Below are 12588 nucleotides of genomic sequence, written 5' to 3'. Positions count from 1 at the left end.
TCAATCGTGTCAACTCCATCGTATTCGCTAGCGGTCGGTAACTAGCTATACGGATAAAAACGACAGCTAACGGGTAGGGCTTAACGAGATTTACAAATGCGTCCATTTCGCAGAATACTAGCAAGCTTGCCATATTTAGCCAATCTAGTGAATCTATCTGCATTTCACAGACTCTTCAACGTTCAAATATAGAAATGTAATCAATTGCACAAAACGTAGCTACGTGATTTAAAGCAACAAATAGCATGTGTTTTACCTGTAGAGATGCATTCCTGAATTCCACTAGCTGGGCGTTTCGACAATAACAAGGAAGTTGTGATGTAGGTTGATGCTCTTCGTCACTCAACATGTGACTTTGGGTTTATACTTCTATACCCACAAAGTCAGATTCCACCGCCATTCAATTGGCCAAAAAAATGCAGTTTGGTCTTCATTTAAGACTCCGTTAGGCATACGTTTATCAGTGCTGTTAGGGTAAGGTGTTACATCACATTTTATGAAGAGACATTTCAGAAAAGGGCGGGGTTTATGACTTTGTGGGTATTGAATCTAGTGGCGGGCATGACTGGTGTCAGCAAAATCTAGCCGAATCATGCGATGTACTTGCATAACTTCCTAAAAAACAGTATTGCACTAGAACTTCCACAACAAATCTTTATTAACAGTGGCTCTTTTTACTATGGCACTCATTCGCAGTTTAACATTTTTATTAACAAAGACAGCACGTCGTTTAGATATTCAAACAGCAGAGTATCCAGTTATTAAGTATCCAGTTATCCCAGTGCATGAAGGAAACATGAGTAGAACATGTCAAGAAATACATATTTATATTGGTCCACATTGTGCAATACTGAAGTAATTTAAATAGGAAAACTATATTTAAGACGACTTAATATGTTTGAAGATGTTCAGTTGTTAGCTCTGAATGTGTTTCATTGACTTAAAACATGAATATAATAATAATAATATAATAATAATGACTGGTGAGGATAAACAAATATTAAAAAAATGCTACATGCTTCCCAGTTTAACAATTTCAAGCATCTCCAAACACATCACAGTGGGTGATAGCATGGAGAAGTTTCTCCTGTAGTGTGTCGATACTGCTGTAGTTAGGGAGGCATAATGTCACAGAGCAGGTTTGTGCTTTCGGATAATATTCATCAGCGTCAGTGCTGCCCAAAGGCGTGATTTGCATCTGCAGTTTGGAGAGACTTCGTCCTCTGGGCAGTCTGTCCGTTCCAGTCAGAAAAGCTAGAAGTTAGAAATTAGAGGATAATAATTATCCACTGACCAAGCATTTCTGGAACTATACAATTATTTACATATTTAAGTTTAATTAACTGTCTGTTAACTCACTTAGGAACTTCTTCTTTTCCTCCTCTGAGAACTCTGTGAAAACCCTCCAGAAGTTCTGGATGATGTCATCTGTGGGCCTATATCCTTGATACTTGGCATTCTGTTAGTGCAGAGAAAAACATAACGAAACAACTGCATGTACAATAGACCATACCACTGTATTATAGCCATAGACTGTATAGCCCAAACAGGATGGGACCAAACAGGATAGGCTACCAAACATGTATGAACTTCCATATTCTATTGCTTATGTACTTTTATGACATATCCAAGCAGGTTGAACTTTACCTCTCTCAACTTGTCCCACTCGTAGTTGTCATCTCCTTGTAGAAGTGTCATCAGCTCCTCAGGTAGAAACATCCTCCATGCCTGTATAGGGAAGCCTTTGTGGAAGCCTCTCTCAAAGACTGCAAACTGAATCTGCACCGACTTGTTGAGCTTCATGTCAACATACAAGTCAACATATTTCTTCCTGTGAATGATATATGGCAGACCAATGTTTATTTATCAGTTCAGAAAACTTCCTGTGGAATCATTTTGTTAGTTCAAGAGAATCATAAGATTTATATGTTGATAAGATTATTGTCATCAAATATACCTGTTGACCATGGTAACTGGGACCTCCTCTCCATTTGGTATCAGTTCTTGCCCTTTGTACTTAGAAAGACAATAAAGATTATTACAGCATCAGCTGGGGTTACCTGTGTAGGCTACCAAAAATGGCTAAAGGTATCAATTCTCTCTTACCATGAAAACCAAATCCATTGCTTCAACTAACTCATCATCTTCATCCAACACATTCTGCAAGCCACTGATTTTAAACAAACAAACGATAAATGTGATTTGAGCAGATATATAATAGTATCTCTAAAACAACAACTACACTTAAAATGAAGTGCTTTGTAACACCCAAACTAGTGGCAACTGAGGAACCACCAACTTGAAGGAGACAAAACCTTAACTTTGCTGGAGTATTGAAACACATTATCCTGAAATGTTTTTAGATACAGTAGTATGGATTCTTTAAATCAACAGCCAGCAGTTGAAGACATATACATATATATATATATATCCACATTATCATAATTCACGTTTAGTGCAAGTTTTGTGGAGACTGAGTTTTGGCCTTCCAAATCTCTATCAGATGATCAGACATCACCATGAAGTAAATTAGTTAACAGTCCAATAAGAAAGAGCGTTCCAAACCTCTCTGCCAATAACAGCACATTTTCACTCAGACCACTCTGACAGTCCTTGCAAAATTCTTGCTTGAGAAATTGTCCTCTGCTAAGAAGCTATTTTTTTGCTCTTTTTGACCATTTTAATTGAATACAATCACAGTAAGGTGCTTAATTGTTACCCAGATATGACTTGATAGTGAGATTTAAAAAAATGTTTTCATTGGAACTTTAAGACACTTTATGTTGGTGTTTTCTTTATTTTGGCAGTAACCTGTATAGCTTTTTCAGCAGAATAATTGTACCTTGCTTCAGTTGGAGACAGCTCTTTAAGGTCATCCAATGTTGTAGTCAGACCCAGAAGCTTCTTGAAGAGAGCCAGAGGAAAGCAGAGGTTCAGAACACACTGATTATACAGTGCCTTCCCACAGAGCAGGCCAAGTAAGTAGAATTCATCAGTAATACCGCCGCACTATGGATTGAAAAAAACAGAATGCCATAATCTAATCAGAACTTTCAATATTTAACAGTATAATAAGTATAACAGATTATATACATTTCTAATAATTGATATTTCTAAGTTGGTAAATAACACAAAAACATTGTGGGGGAAATATTGAGTTAAATCTGGGAACAATTTGTAATTGAATATGGATCATACATCTGTTGTGAACCACGCAAGTCCAGAGTCCTCGTAAACCTCCAGTGTCTTTGGTTCCATTGTGAGAAGTTCCCTCCCCAGGAGGCTGAAGAATTCCAGTGAAACACCACCTTCATCCACACCATCCTCTGCTTGAAACTTCACCTGGAGACAAAAAAAATACGCTTTTTACTCCTAAATAAGGATTTGGAAATGAAAATACTTTGCCTAATACAGAGGTAGATGTTAAAATAAGTACAAAGTCCTGGTGTTTGTATTACTTGTTTAATCACTACTCTTTTCTCAGTTCTTATTTATAGCTACAAAGTCAAAATGAACATTTTACACACAAAAAAACTATAAAACCTAGCTAACACCAACCTTCAAAGGCATTGTGAAGTTGTGCCCACTTTGTCGAAGGTGCCGGAAAGCATCTTCCAGGGCTCTCTCTCTCCTCACATGTATTGTAGGGACGTAAAAGGCTAAAAGTCCATGGTTGGCAAACTAAAAAAAGGAACACATTTGAGATATGGCAACATTTAGCCTTCATTTTTCAAATCTGATAGCAGTGTAGTAAATGAATGTGGTACCTTTTTTTAATAAACACCACATTTGGAAACAACTTACGCTGTAATTGAGTTCCAATTGATAAACCATACATTTAGCCTCTGTGTTGAAGATGCAGGATTGTCGGTGAAATGTATCAAAGTAACCCTGACATAAGAAATAAATTAGTTAATCAACAATGTCAATAAATATTTTAAATCATCTATTCTGAATTCAATTGATTGGTGTTGACTTTCATGGCTTACCTCGGGAAGATTTAGGTAGTCACAATATACAAGTGTGTTGAGCATCTAAAGAGGATTAGAAATGACTAAATCATTTTCCACTCTTTGTAGATTTCAGTGACATCATGAACATAATTACCCATTTTGATACCAACCTGCATTCATTTTATGAGATAGGCTACTCACATTCCGAAGCATATAATTGGTTCTGTTGATGTGGAAATTGCTTGCCGCAATTTTGATGCGTCTTTTGCAATTGACCTGAACAAAACAGAGGTTAAGGGAGCATACAACATTGCACATTTTCTCCATACATACAAATACAGTGCCTTCAGAAAGTATTCACAGCCCTGGACTTTTTCCACATTTTGTTGTGTTACAGCCTGAATTTCAAATTGATCAAATTTAGATTTTTTTGGTCACTGGCCAACACACAATACCCCATAATGTCAAAGTAGACTTGTGTTTTAGGGAATTTTTACAAATTAATGAAACATTTAAAGCCGAAATGTCTTGAGTCAATAACTATTCAACCCCTTTGTTATGGCCTAAATAAGTTCAGGAGTAAACATTTGCTGAGCAAGTCAAATAATAAGTTGCCTGGACTCTGTGTGTAGTAATGATTTTTGAATGACTACCTCGTCTCTGTACCCAACAGATACAAGTCAACACTAATTAATTCAATTCAGTATAGATTCTTTGACATATTCATTGACATTGTCAATTAACTCATTTCTTCCTTATGCCAGGGCTTCTGTTCCCATCTGTAAGGTCCCTCAGTCGAGCAGTACATTTCAAACATAGATTCAAGCACAGACCAGGGAGGTTTTCCAATTCCTCGCAAAGAAGGGTAAAAAAAAAAAAAACATAACAGACAATGAATATCTCTTTGAGCATGGTGAAGTTATTAATTACACTTTGGAGGGTGTATCAATGCACCTAGTCACTAGTAAGATACAGGCGTCCTTCCTAACTCAGTTGCCGGAGAGGAAGGAAACTGCTCAGAGAATTCATCATGAGGCAAATGGTGATTTTAAAACAGTTACAGTTTAATTAATGGCTGTGATAGAAGAAAACTGAGGATGGGTCAACAACATTGTAGTTACTCCACAATACTAACCTGAGTGAAAAGAAGGAAGCCTGTACAGAATAGGAATATTCCAAAACATGCATCCTGTTTGCAACAAGGCACTAAAGTAATACTGCTAAAAAATGTGACAAAGCAATTCACTTTTTGTCCTGAATACAAACTTTTGGGGTAAATCCAAATCAACACATTACTGCGTACCACTCTCCATATTTTCAAGCATAGTGGTGGCTGCATTATGTTATGGGTATGCTTGTAATCGTTGATGACTGAGGAGTTTTTCAGGATAAAAAATAAACGGAATGGAGCTAAGCACAGGCAAAATCCTAGAAGAAAATCTGGTTCAGTCTGCTTTCCACCAGACACTGGGAGATGAATTCACCTTTCATCAGGGCAACAACCTAAAACACAAGGCCAAATCTACACTGGAATTTCTTACCAAGAAGACAGTGAATGTCCCTGAGTAGCCGAGTTACAGTTTTGACTTAAATCTACTTGAAAATCTATGGAAAGACCTGAAAATGGTTGTCTAGCAAATGAACAACAAATTTGACAGAGCTTGAAGAATTTTGAAATGAATAATGGAAAAATGTTGCACAATTCAGGTGTGGAAAGCTCTTAAAGACTTACCCAGAAAGACTCACAGCTGTAATCACTGTCAAAGGTGCTTCTACAAAGTATTGATCAAGGTGTGAATACCTATGTAAATTACATATTTCTGTATTTCATTTTCAATACATTTGCAAACATGTTTTCACTTTATCATTATGGGGTATTGTGTGTAGATGGTTGAGGGGACTCATTTTTTTTAAATACATTTTGAATACAACACAACAAAATGTGGAATAAGTCAAGAGGTATGAATACTTTTTGAAGGCACACAATTATGGCAATGGATATTTATTTACCTCATACAGCCTCTCCATAACCTTTACAGTCCCTTCAAATTGTTTTTCAGCAGCATAATCCTCCTCTGCCACCATACGGAGATACTCTGCTGACACATAGTGGAATGTTTTCACCAGAGTTCTGAAGGGGGTGTCGGGAAGTGTCGACCATAGGCCCTCTATTGGAATTAGACAAAAGTTTAGTTAATACCACAGCACACAAAACCTGCTATATCTTAAAAAGAGAGAAGAAGAGGGGAGGAGAGAAGTCAAGACAAGAGAAGAGAATGGAAAAAAAGGTATTCTGATGGATGGTGACTTTACCAAGGACCTGGAGCTTGTCTGGGTTCAGTCTGAGGACGGCAGCAGCGAAGGCCTCAGTAATATCCATGCCACGTTGTTGTTTTAGGAGAACCCTCAGGAGCTCAGGGATGATGAGGTACACCCTCAGACCCTCCACCCCAATGGGATCCTTACTCAGGGAGGGAAGGAGAATGCGCTGGACAACATCTTCAACCTAGAACCATGACAGGAGTGCTTGTGTGGGTTACAACTAAATGACTTATCGTGGCTTACAGTATCAATGACTGGTCAAATTGAATATCAAGGACAACAAACAGAACTATTGAAAATAAGTATCTGATCATAAAGATAATAAATTAAATGATACCTCAGCTAGCACTTTATTCTTTTTAGCCAGCTTTTGAAAAGCCAGTCGGGCGAATGACAAGTCCAGGCCAGAGTGCTTCAGTGAGGTTTGATAATGTTTGTCACGGCTAGTGATTGATGAGATCAATAAATACTATTAAATATGCATCAATAAAACAAAGTGTTCAATAATGTGATAAAACATTCATGGATAGGCAGTGAGTTCTTACCGTTTGTCCAGGAAGCTCCCATTTAAACATGATGCAGAAGAGAATGTTTTTGTGATTTCCCTGAAAATAAAAGTGAAGATTCTTATAGTTCAGTGTATGTAAGTTCCTGAGACCTTCATCTTTTCAGTAGTTGTTTTGTGTCACTGAGTCATGTATGTTTGTGTTGCCTTGTCCAATTATCAACCATCATGAGTTGCGTATTTGTATTGAGCCTAGGCATCAGGTTTATTTGTATTATACTAACTTCTGTATCGTCTTCCATGATTTTGAGTCACAGTCCGAGATCCATCTGTTTATGATGTCATCATCTAATGTTTGAGTCACTTTTCCGAGATTGGAGTCATTCAACCCTTTTCCTGATTCCTGTTATAACAATTTTATGCACTGTATTAAAACAATGTTAAGTACTAAGGACAAACAGAACAAACTAACTGTAAACTTTGAACTGTAAACACATTACTTGAGTAGTGCTGCACAAGGCAAAAGAATGGTTTCCTCCAGCAAAGGTTTGTTCAATTTGCTGGTCATCAATGTGGTCTGAAAGTTACCCAAAACAGTTAGGATGTTATAAACCTGTTATTTTATCATTTCATAGAGACCAACATTTCTGCCTAAGTACTGTATTGCATTTTAATTAGGTTACGTTATGCAAAGGAAAGGAATGTTTTAACTACCCTGTGGTAGGTGTACTGGCAGAGGCACAGACTGATCCATCTTGACTCCATTTCCCAGCTGCCCTTGCTCTCCATGCCCAAATGAGTAGATATTTTTGAAGGAGCCCACAAACGCCAATGTGTGGTTTCTAATTTGACAAACAGGATTGTAGGTAAAGGAAAAATCACAAATCAACTGTGATCCCTAAGAATGCATATATCCAATAATATACCCAGTGACACCCCAAGCTACATCCATTGATCTTTGTGTGACTATATATGATTTTACAGAGATTCACATGACTTATATCAATCTAGTAACTACATACCTTCCACATGCTATCTGGGTCACCTTTGCCCCCCAGAGTTCGGCCACCAGTCGAGGTCGTAGCTCATTTCTGAGAGAGTTGTGTCCAAGCTGTCCATATCGACCCGAGCCAAATGTGAACACTAAACCTCCCTAGAACAAAACCCATCCACACATTTATCATGAGGATGTGTTCTGCTCCTGTTGTTGATATGAATGTTTCTACTGTATGTGATGCTAACCAGCAAGACATCATTGGTCCAAACATTCTTTAGACCTTAATGGTACTGGGAGAATAAACATACTATCAGTTGGAAATATTGTTGTGTAAAAAACGTCAGAACCTTTGTCAGAACAGCAGTATGCTCCCCTCCACAGGAAACAGCAACGGTCTTCTTTAGATTCAAGCAATCAACAGGAGCTGGAGCAGGTCTGTCTGTAGAAAATAGATTTCACCCATTTTTTTCTTTGCTTGTCTTTTTCTGTTTTGACTATTGTAAAAAGAAAAAGCTATTAAAAAAAATCTACGTATACTATTTGACATTAAATTATCTACTCATACTGTCTGCTTCAAACATATCAAACGTACTCCTTTTCTTTAAAACATACCAACTATTAATGAAAGAGATATTATTTAATAATATTTGTGTATACAGTACCTATTGTGTCCCCCAGTCCCAGCTGCCCGGCGCTGTTCTTGCCCCAGCCGAACACAGCTCCAGAGAGGGACAGGGCGAAGCTGTGGTCTCCCCCAGCGGTGATCTGAGCCAGGGGGATCCCTGACAGAGACTTGACAGGCTGGGGAGACAAGGTGCTGGGCTCTCCCTCCCCCAAACCCAGCTGTCCGCTGGAGTTCTGGCCCCACGTGAACACTTTACCATCTAATGGAAGGTAAAATAATATTTGTACATAGGAAATATCACAGGACACGTGCTGCATTGTTAGAGTATGTGATAAATGTAGTTTTATTTTAAATGTCTATTGTGAACCTTCTCAAACTCATTTGTTTTTTGTTCACCTTTTATTTATGCACTATGAACTTTTGGGCATGATGATGTCCCAATAAAACATCTCTATTTTAGCATTAAAGCCTCAGTTTATTTTTTATTTTAAAAAATGTACAGTGTCTCCATCTCTTCCAGTATTCTCATGTTGATATCTACAGTGCGGAGAACAAGTATTTGATAACCTGAAAAATTGGCAGTGTTTCCTACTTACAAAGCATGTAGAGGTCTGTAATTTTTAATCATAGGTACACTTCAACTGTGAGAGACAGAATATAAAACAAAAATCCATTAAATCACATTGTATACATCAGAAAAGCAGAACTTAATATTATGGTATAGAAACCTTTGTTTGCAATTACAGAGATCATACATTTCCTGTAGTTCTTGACCAGGTTTGCACACACTGCAGCAGGGATTTTGGCCCACTCCTCCATACAGACCTTCTCCATATCCTTCAGGTTTCGGGGCTGTCACTGGGCAATACGGACTTCCAGTTCTTCCAAAGATTTTCTATTGGGTTCAGGTCTGGAGACTGGCTAGGCCACTCCAGGACCTTGAGATGCTTCTTACGGAGCCACTCCTTAGTTGCCCTGGCTGTGTGTTTCGAGTCGTTGTCATGCTGGAAGACCCAGCCACTACCCATCTTCAATGCTCTTACTGAGGGAAGGAGGTTGTTGGTCAAGATCTCGCGATACATGGCCCCATCCATCCTCCCCTCAATACGGTGCAGTCGTCCTGTCTCCTTTCCAGAAAAGCATCCCCAAAGAATTATGTTTCCACCTCCATGCTTCACGGTTGGGATGGTATTCTTGGGGTTGTATTCATCCTTCTTCTTCCTCCAAACACGGCGAGTGGAGTTTAGACCAAAAAGCTCTATTTTTGTCTCATCAGACCACATGACCTTCTCCCATTCCTCCTCTGGATCATCCAGATGATCATTGGCAAACTTCAGACGAGCCTGGACATGCGCTGGCTTGAGCAGGGGGACCTTGCGTGCGCTGCAGGATTTTAATCCATGACGGCGTAGTGTGTTACTAATGGTTTTCTTTGAGACTGTGGTCCCAGCTCTCTTCAGGTCATTCACCAGGTCCTGCCATGTAGTTCTGGGCTGATCCCTCACCTTCCTCATGATCATTGATGCCCCACGAGGTGAGATCTTGCATGGAGCCCCAGACCGAGGGTGATTGACCTTCATCTTGAACTTCTTCCATTTTCTAATAATTGCACCAACAGTTGTTGCCTTCTCACCAAGCTGCTTGCCTATTGTCCTGTAGCCCATCCAAGCCTTGTGCAGGTCTACAATTTTATCCCTGATGTCCTTACACAGCTGACTGGTCATGGCCATTGTGGAGAGGTTGGAGTCTGTTTGATTGAGTGTGGACAGGTGTCTTTTATACAGGTAACGAGTTCAAACAGGTGCAATTAATACAGGTAATGAGTGGAGAAGAGGAGGGCTTCTTAAAGAAAAACGAACAGGTCTGTGAGAGCCGGAATTCTTACTGGTTGGTAGGTGATCAAATACTTATGTCATGCAATAAAATGCAAATTAATTACCTGAAAATCATACAATGGGATTTTCTGGATTTTTAGATTCCGTCTCTCACAGTTGAAGTGTACCTATGATAAAAATTACAGACCTCTACATGCTTTGTAAGTAGGAAAACCTGCAAAATCGGCAGTGTATCAAATACTTGTTCTCCCCACTGTATATACCTGGAACAGAGACTATTTTGTATAAAGGACATTCAAAGAGCACAGACAGCCTCCTATGATATCCCGTCTCAAACTGAGTGATTTAGAATGTGATTGTTTACCTTGGGTTAGTGCAATGGAATGCTGGTCTCCACATGCAACTTGAATTACCTGATTCAAGTTACCCACTGGGCTGAGAAAACACAGACAACCAAGTAATCATTACAATATGGTCAATTAGTACAATTGACAGAAGCCACTCAAATGTGAGTCGGCCTAAGCCGAGAGATGTGTCATTTCTGTCAAGCACCCACCTGGGAACATTGGATGATTGGGTGAGGCAGAAAACTCTGCCCTCTTCAGACAGTAAAATAATATGTGCATCACAGCAACTCAGAGCCAGAATCTTCTCCCTGCACTCCACACCCTCTACACACATGAAATATAAATTAAATGTATTAAATAGCTTAAAGGGGCAATTAGCAGTTACTTCATCCAATTTTTAATAACATGTACCCATTGATTTTTGAAGAATATAAGTTAGAAATGCCTCGAGCTTAGTTCAACTGTCATACCCCATCAGAACTCAAAATATAAGCTTGTTTTACTCCAATGTCCGTAAACAATGTACATGTAAACAAACACTGTATAGTCTCAAAACATTGTTAAAACTATAATGTTGATATCATGGATGGTTCGTCCTTGCATCAATAGCACTATCTATGAATTTGAGAGTGGTTACATATCTCAAGCCCCATGCCTCAGCTTTATACAGAAACGGGTGGGGAGGAAGCTTTGTTGTTGTTTCACCTGCTGATTGCCGATTTAAACATTTTGTTTAAGCAGTTCAGTAAAGAAGTGGGCTCTTGTGGTGGGGAAAAACACATAGAAAGGTGCTCACTCAGTTTTCCTGTGATCCTTCTCCCATCTTTGTCATCTTGCATCCGAGCGAGGGACACTTTCCCATTATTTCTGATGAACGCGACCACTTTATTACCTGCAGAAAGATGCGTAACTGGAGATTTCAGGTGTATGAAATTTACGCAACCGTCCGTGTTCGCCTTTACCAAATCATTCGATTTCACTAAACCGAAGCCATCACGGGTGTTCTCTCCCCACGAAAACATTGTAAATGTGTTATTATCACCGTCTAAACGTATCTATTATCAGCTCATCTTGATGGAACACAGGACGGTCAGTCTGCGCCCTAGGAGTCAGTGCGTTCTGAAAGCGATGAACGAGACCATATGACATACCTGTAAAAGAAACACAGCAAGAAACGAAAACGAAACCTAAATTGGCATTTTCCTCCAAACAGAAACGTATGCCACAATGGGCATGGCCTGAGTAAACGAAAATATCAGGTTGGCTCATATGCAGTGGGACAGGGTAGAGGTAAAGTATTTTAAACAAACAAACAACCCAGCTAGCACATTTGGATCCTTGGAAGTTGTTCGAAAGTACTTTTTTGGTTTCCCATTGGTTCTGGGGACAAAGGCATACGTTTCCTGACAGTGAAAACAGAATGTTTTTGAAACATTCTGAGGATGGAAGTGAAAATGTTGCCTGTTCCGGGAACTTAGTTTAGGTTAACTGTTTTGAACTCCAAGCACAATTAATTTGCTTTGGCATTAATCATACAAACCCATTTCTTTTTTATGTTGCATGGCGTCAGTGAGATTCAAACCCATGATCTCTCTGTTCTCTAGCCATGGAATTAGTCCACTGCACCACTAGGATGTAGCAAGCATGCCATGTTTTTTAACTCATAGAAAGCTGTTCATTTTAGTATATTCAAACAGACCCCATTTCAACGGAAACAAGCACTAATTACGATCAGGTGTGGCCAATTAGTGGGTGCAGCAAACACACCTGAACACACTTAACAAGATAGAGGATAGAGCATTTTGTTGATGCTGGGAATGGAATGTATATGTTTTCAAATAACATTCTTCCAACGTTCTTTGAATGTTACTATGGGTTCTTATTTTTATGGAAGTTTTCTTAATGTTCTGAGAACATTACTTTAAATAGAACCATGAAGAAACCTGCATAAAACATTATGTGAAGTCCTGGAATTCCCACAGAAAAACATTGTTTCTTAATGTT

The 12588-nt window shown here is 38.9% G+C and overlaps 2 protein-coding genes across 4 annotated transcripts in view; both read right to left on the bottom strand.

Annotated features, from left to right (window-relative positions):
• herc3 (HECT and RLD domain containing E3 ubiquitin protein ligase 3) overlaps window positions 1-485 on the bottom strand; it is a 35207-nt gene extending 34722 nt beyond the window's left edge. The window contains exon 1 of one of the 3 annotated variants that reach the window (XM_036954224.1): window positions 257-485. The gene's annotated coding sequence lies outside the window, so the exon portion shown is untranslated. The remainder of the gene's footprint in view (window positions 1-256) is intronic. The other 2 variants (XM_036954221.1, XM_036954222.1) reach the window with 2 other exon arrangements.
• A 155-nt stretch (window positions 486-640) lies between these two features.
• On the bottom strand, window positions 641-11723 carry LOC110498638 (probable E3 ubiquitin-protein ligase HERC3). The gene is made up of 24 exons (XM_036954229.1): window positions 11381-11723; window positions 10794-10908; window positions 10602-10672; window positions 8440-8661; window positions 8125-8216; window positions 7803-7933; window positions 7495-7622; window positions 7281-7357; window positions 7065-7183; window positions 6821-6880; window positions 6613-6718; window positions 6267-6459; window positions 5964-6121; window positions 4155-4229; window positions 3990-4034; window positions 3805-3891; window positions 3559-3681; window positions 3199-3342; window positions 2843-3009; window positions 2107-2170; window positions 1958-2016; window positions 1648-1831; window positions 1360-1459; window positions 641-1254 (listed from the first exon to the last, which is right to left on the bottom strand). The coding sequence occupies exons 1-24, from the start codon at window positions 11604-11606 to the stop codon at window positions 1037-1039; spliced, it is 2964 nt and encodes a 987-aa protein (XP_036810124.1). The 5' UTR covers window positions 11607-11723; the 3' UTR covers window positions 641-1036.
• Window positions 11724-12588: the final 865 nt, after the last annotated feature.

This window comes from Oncorhynchus mykiss, chromosome 19 (genome assembly GCF_013265735.2).
Source record: "Oncorhynchus mykiss isolate Arlee chromosome 19, USDA_OmykA_1.1, whole genome shotgun sequence".
Classification (NCBI taxonomy): domain Eukaryota; kingdom Metazoa; phylum Chordata; class Actinopteri; order Salmoniformes; family Salmonidae; genus Oncorhynchus; species Oncorhynchus mykiss.
Note: the sequence above shows the minus strand (reverse complement) of the source record. Positions and strands in the feature narration are given on the sequence as shown.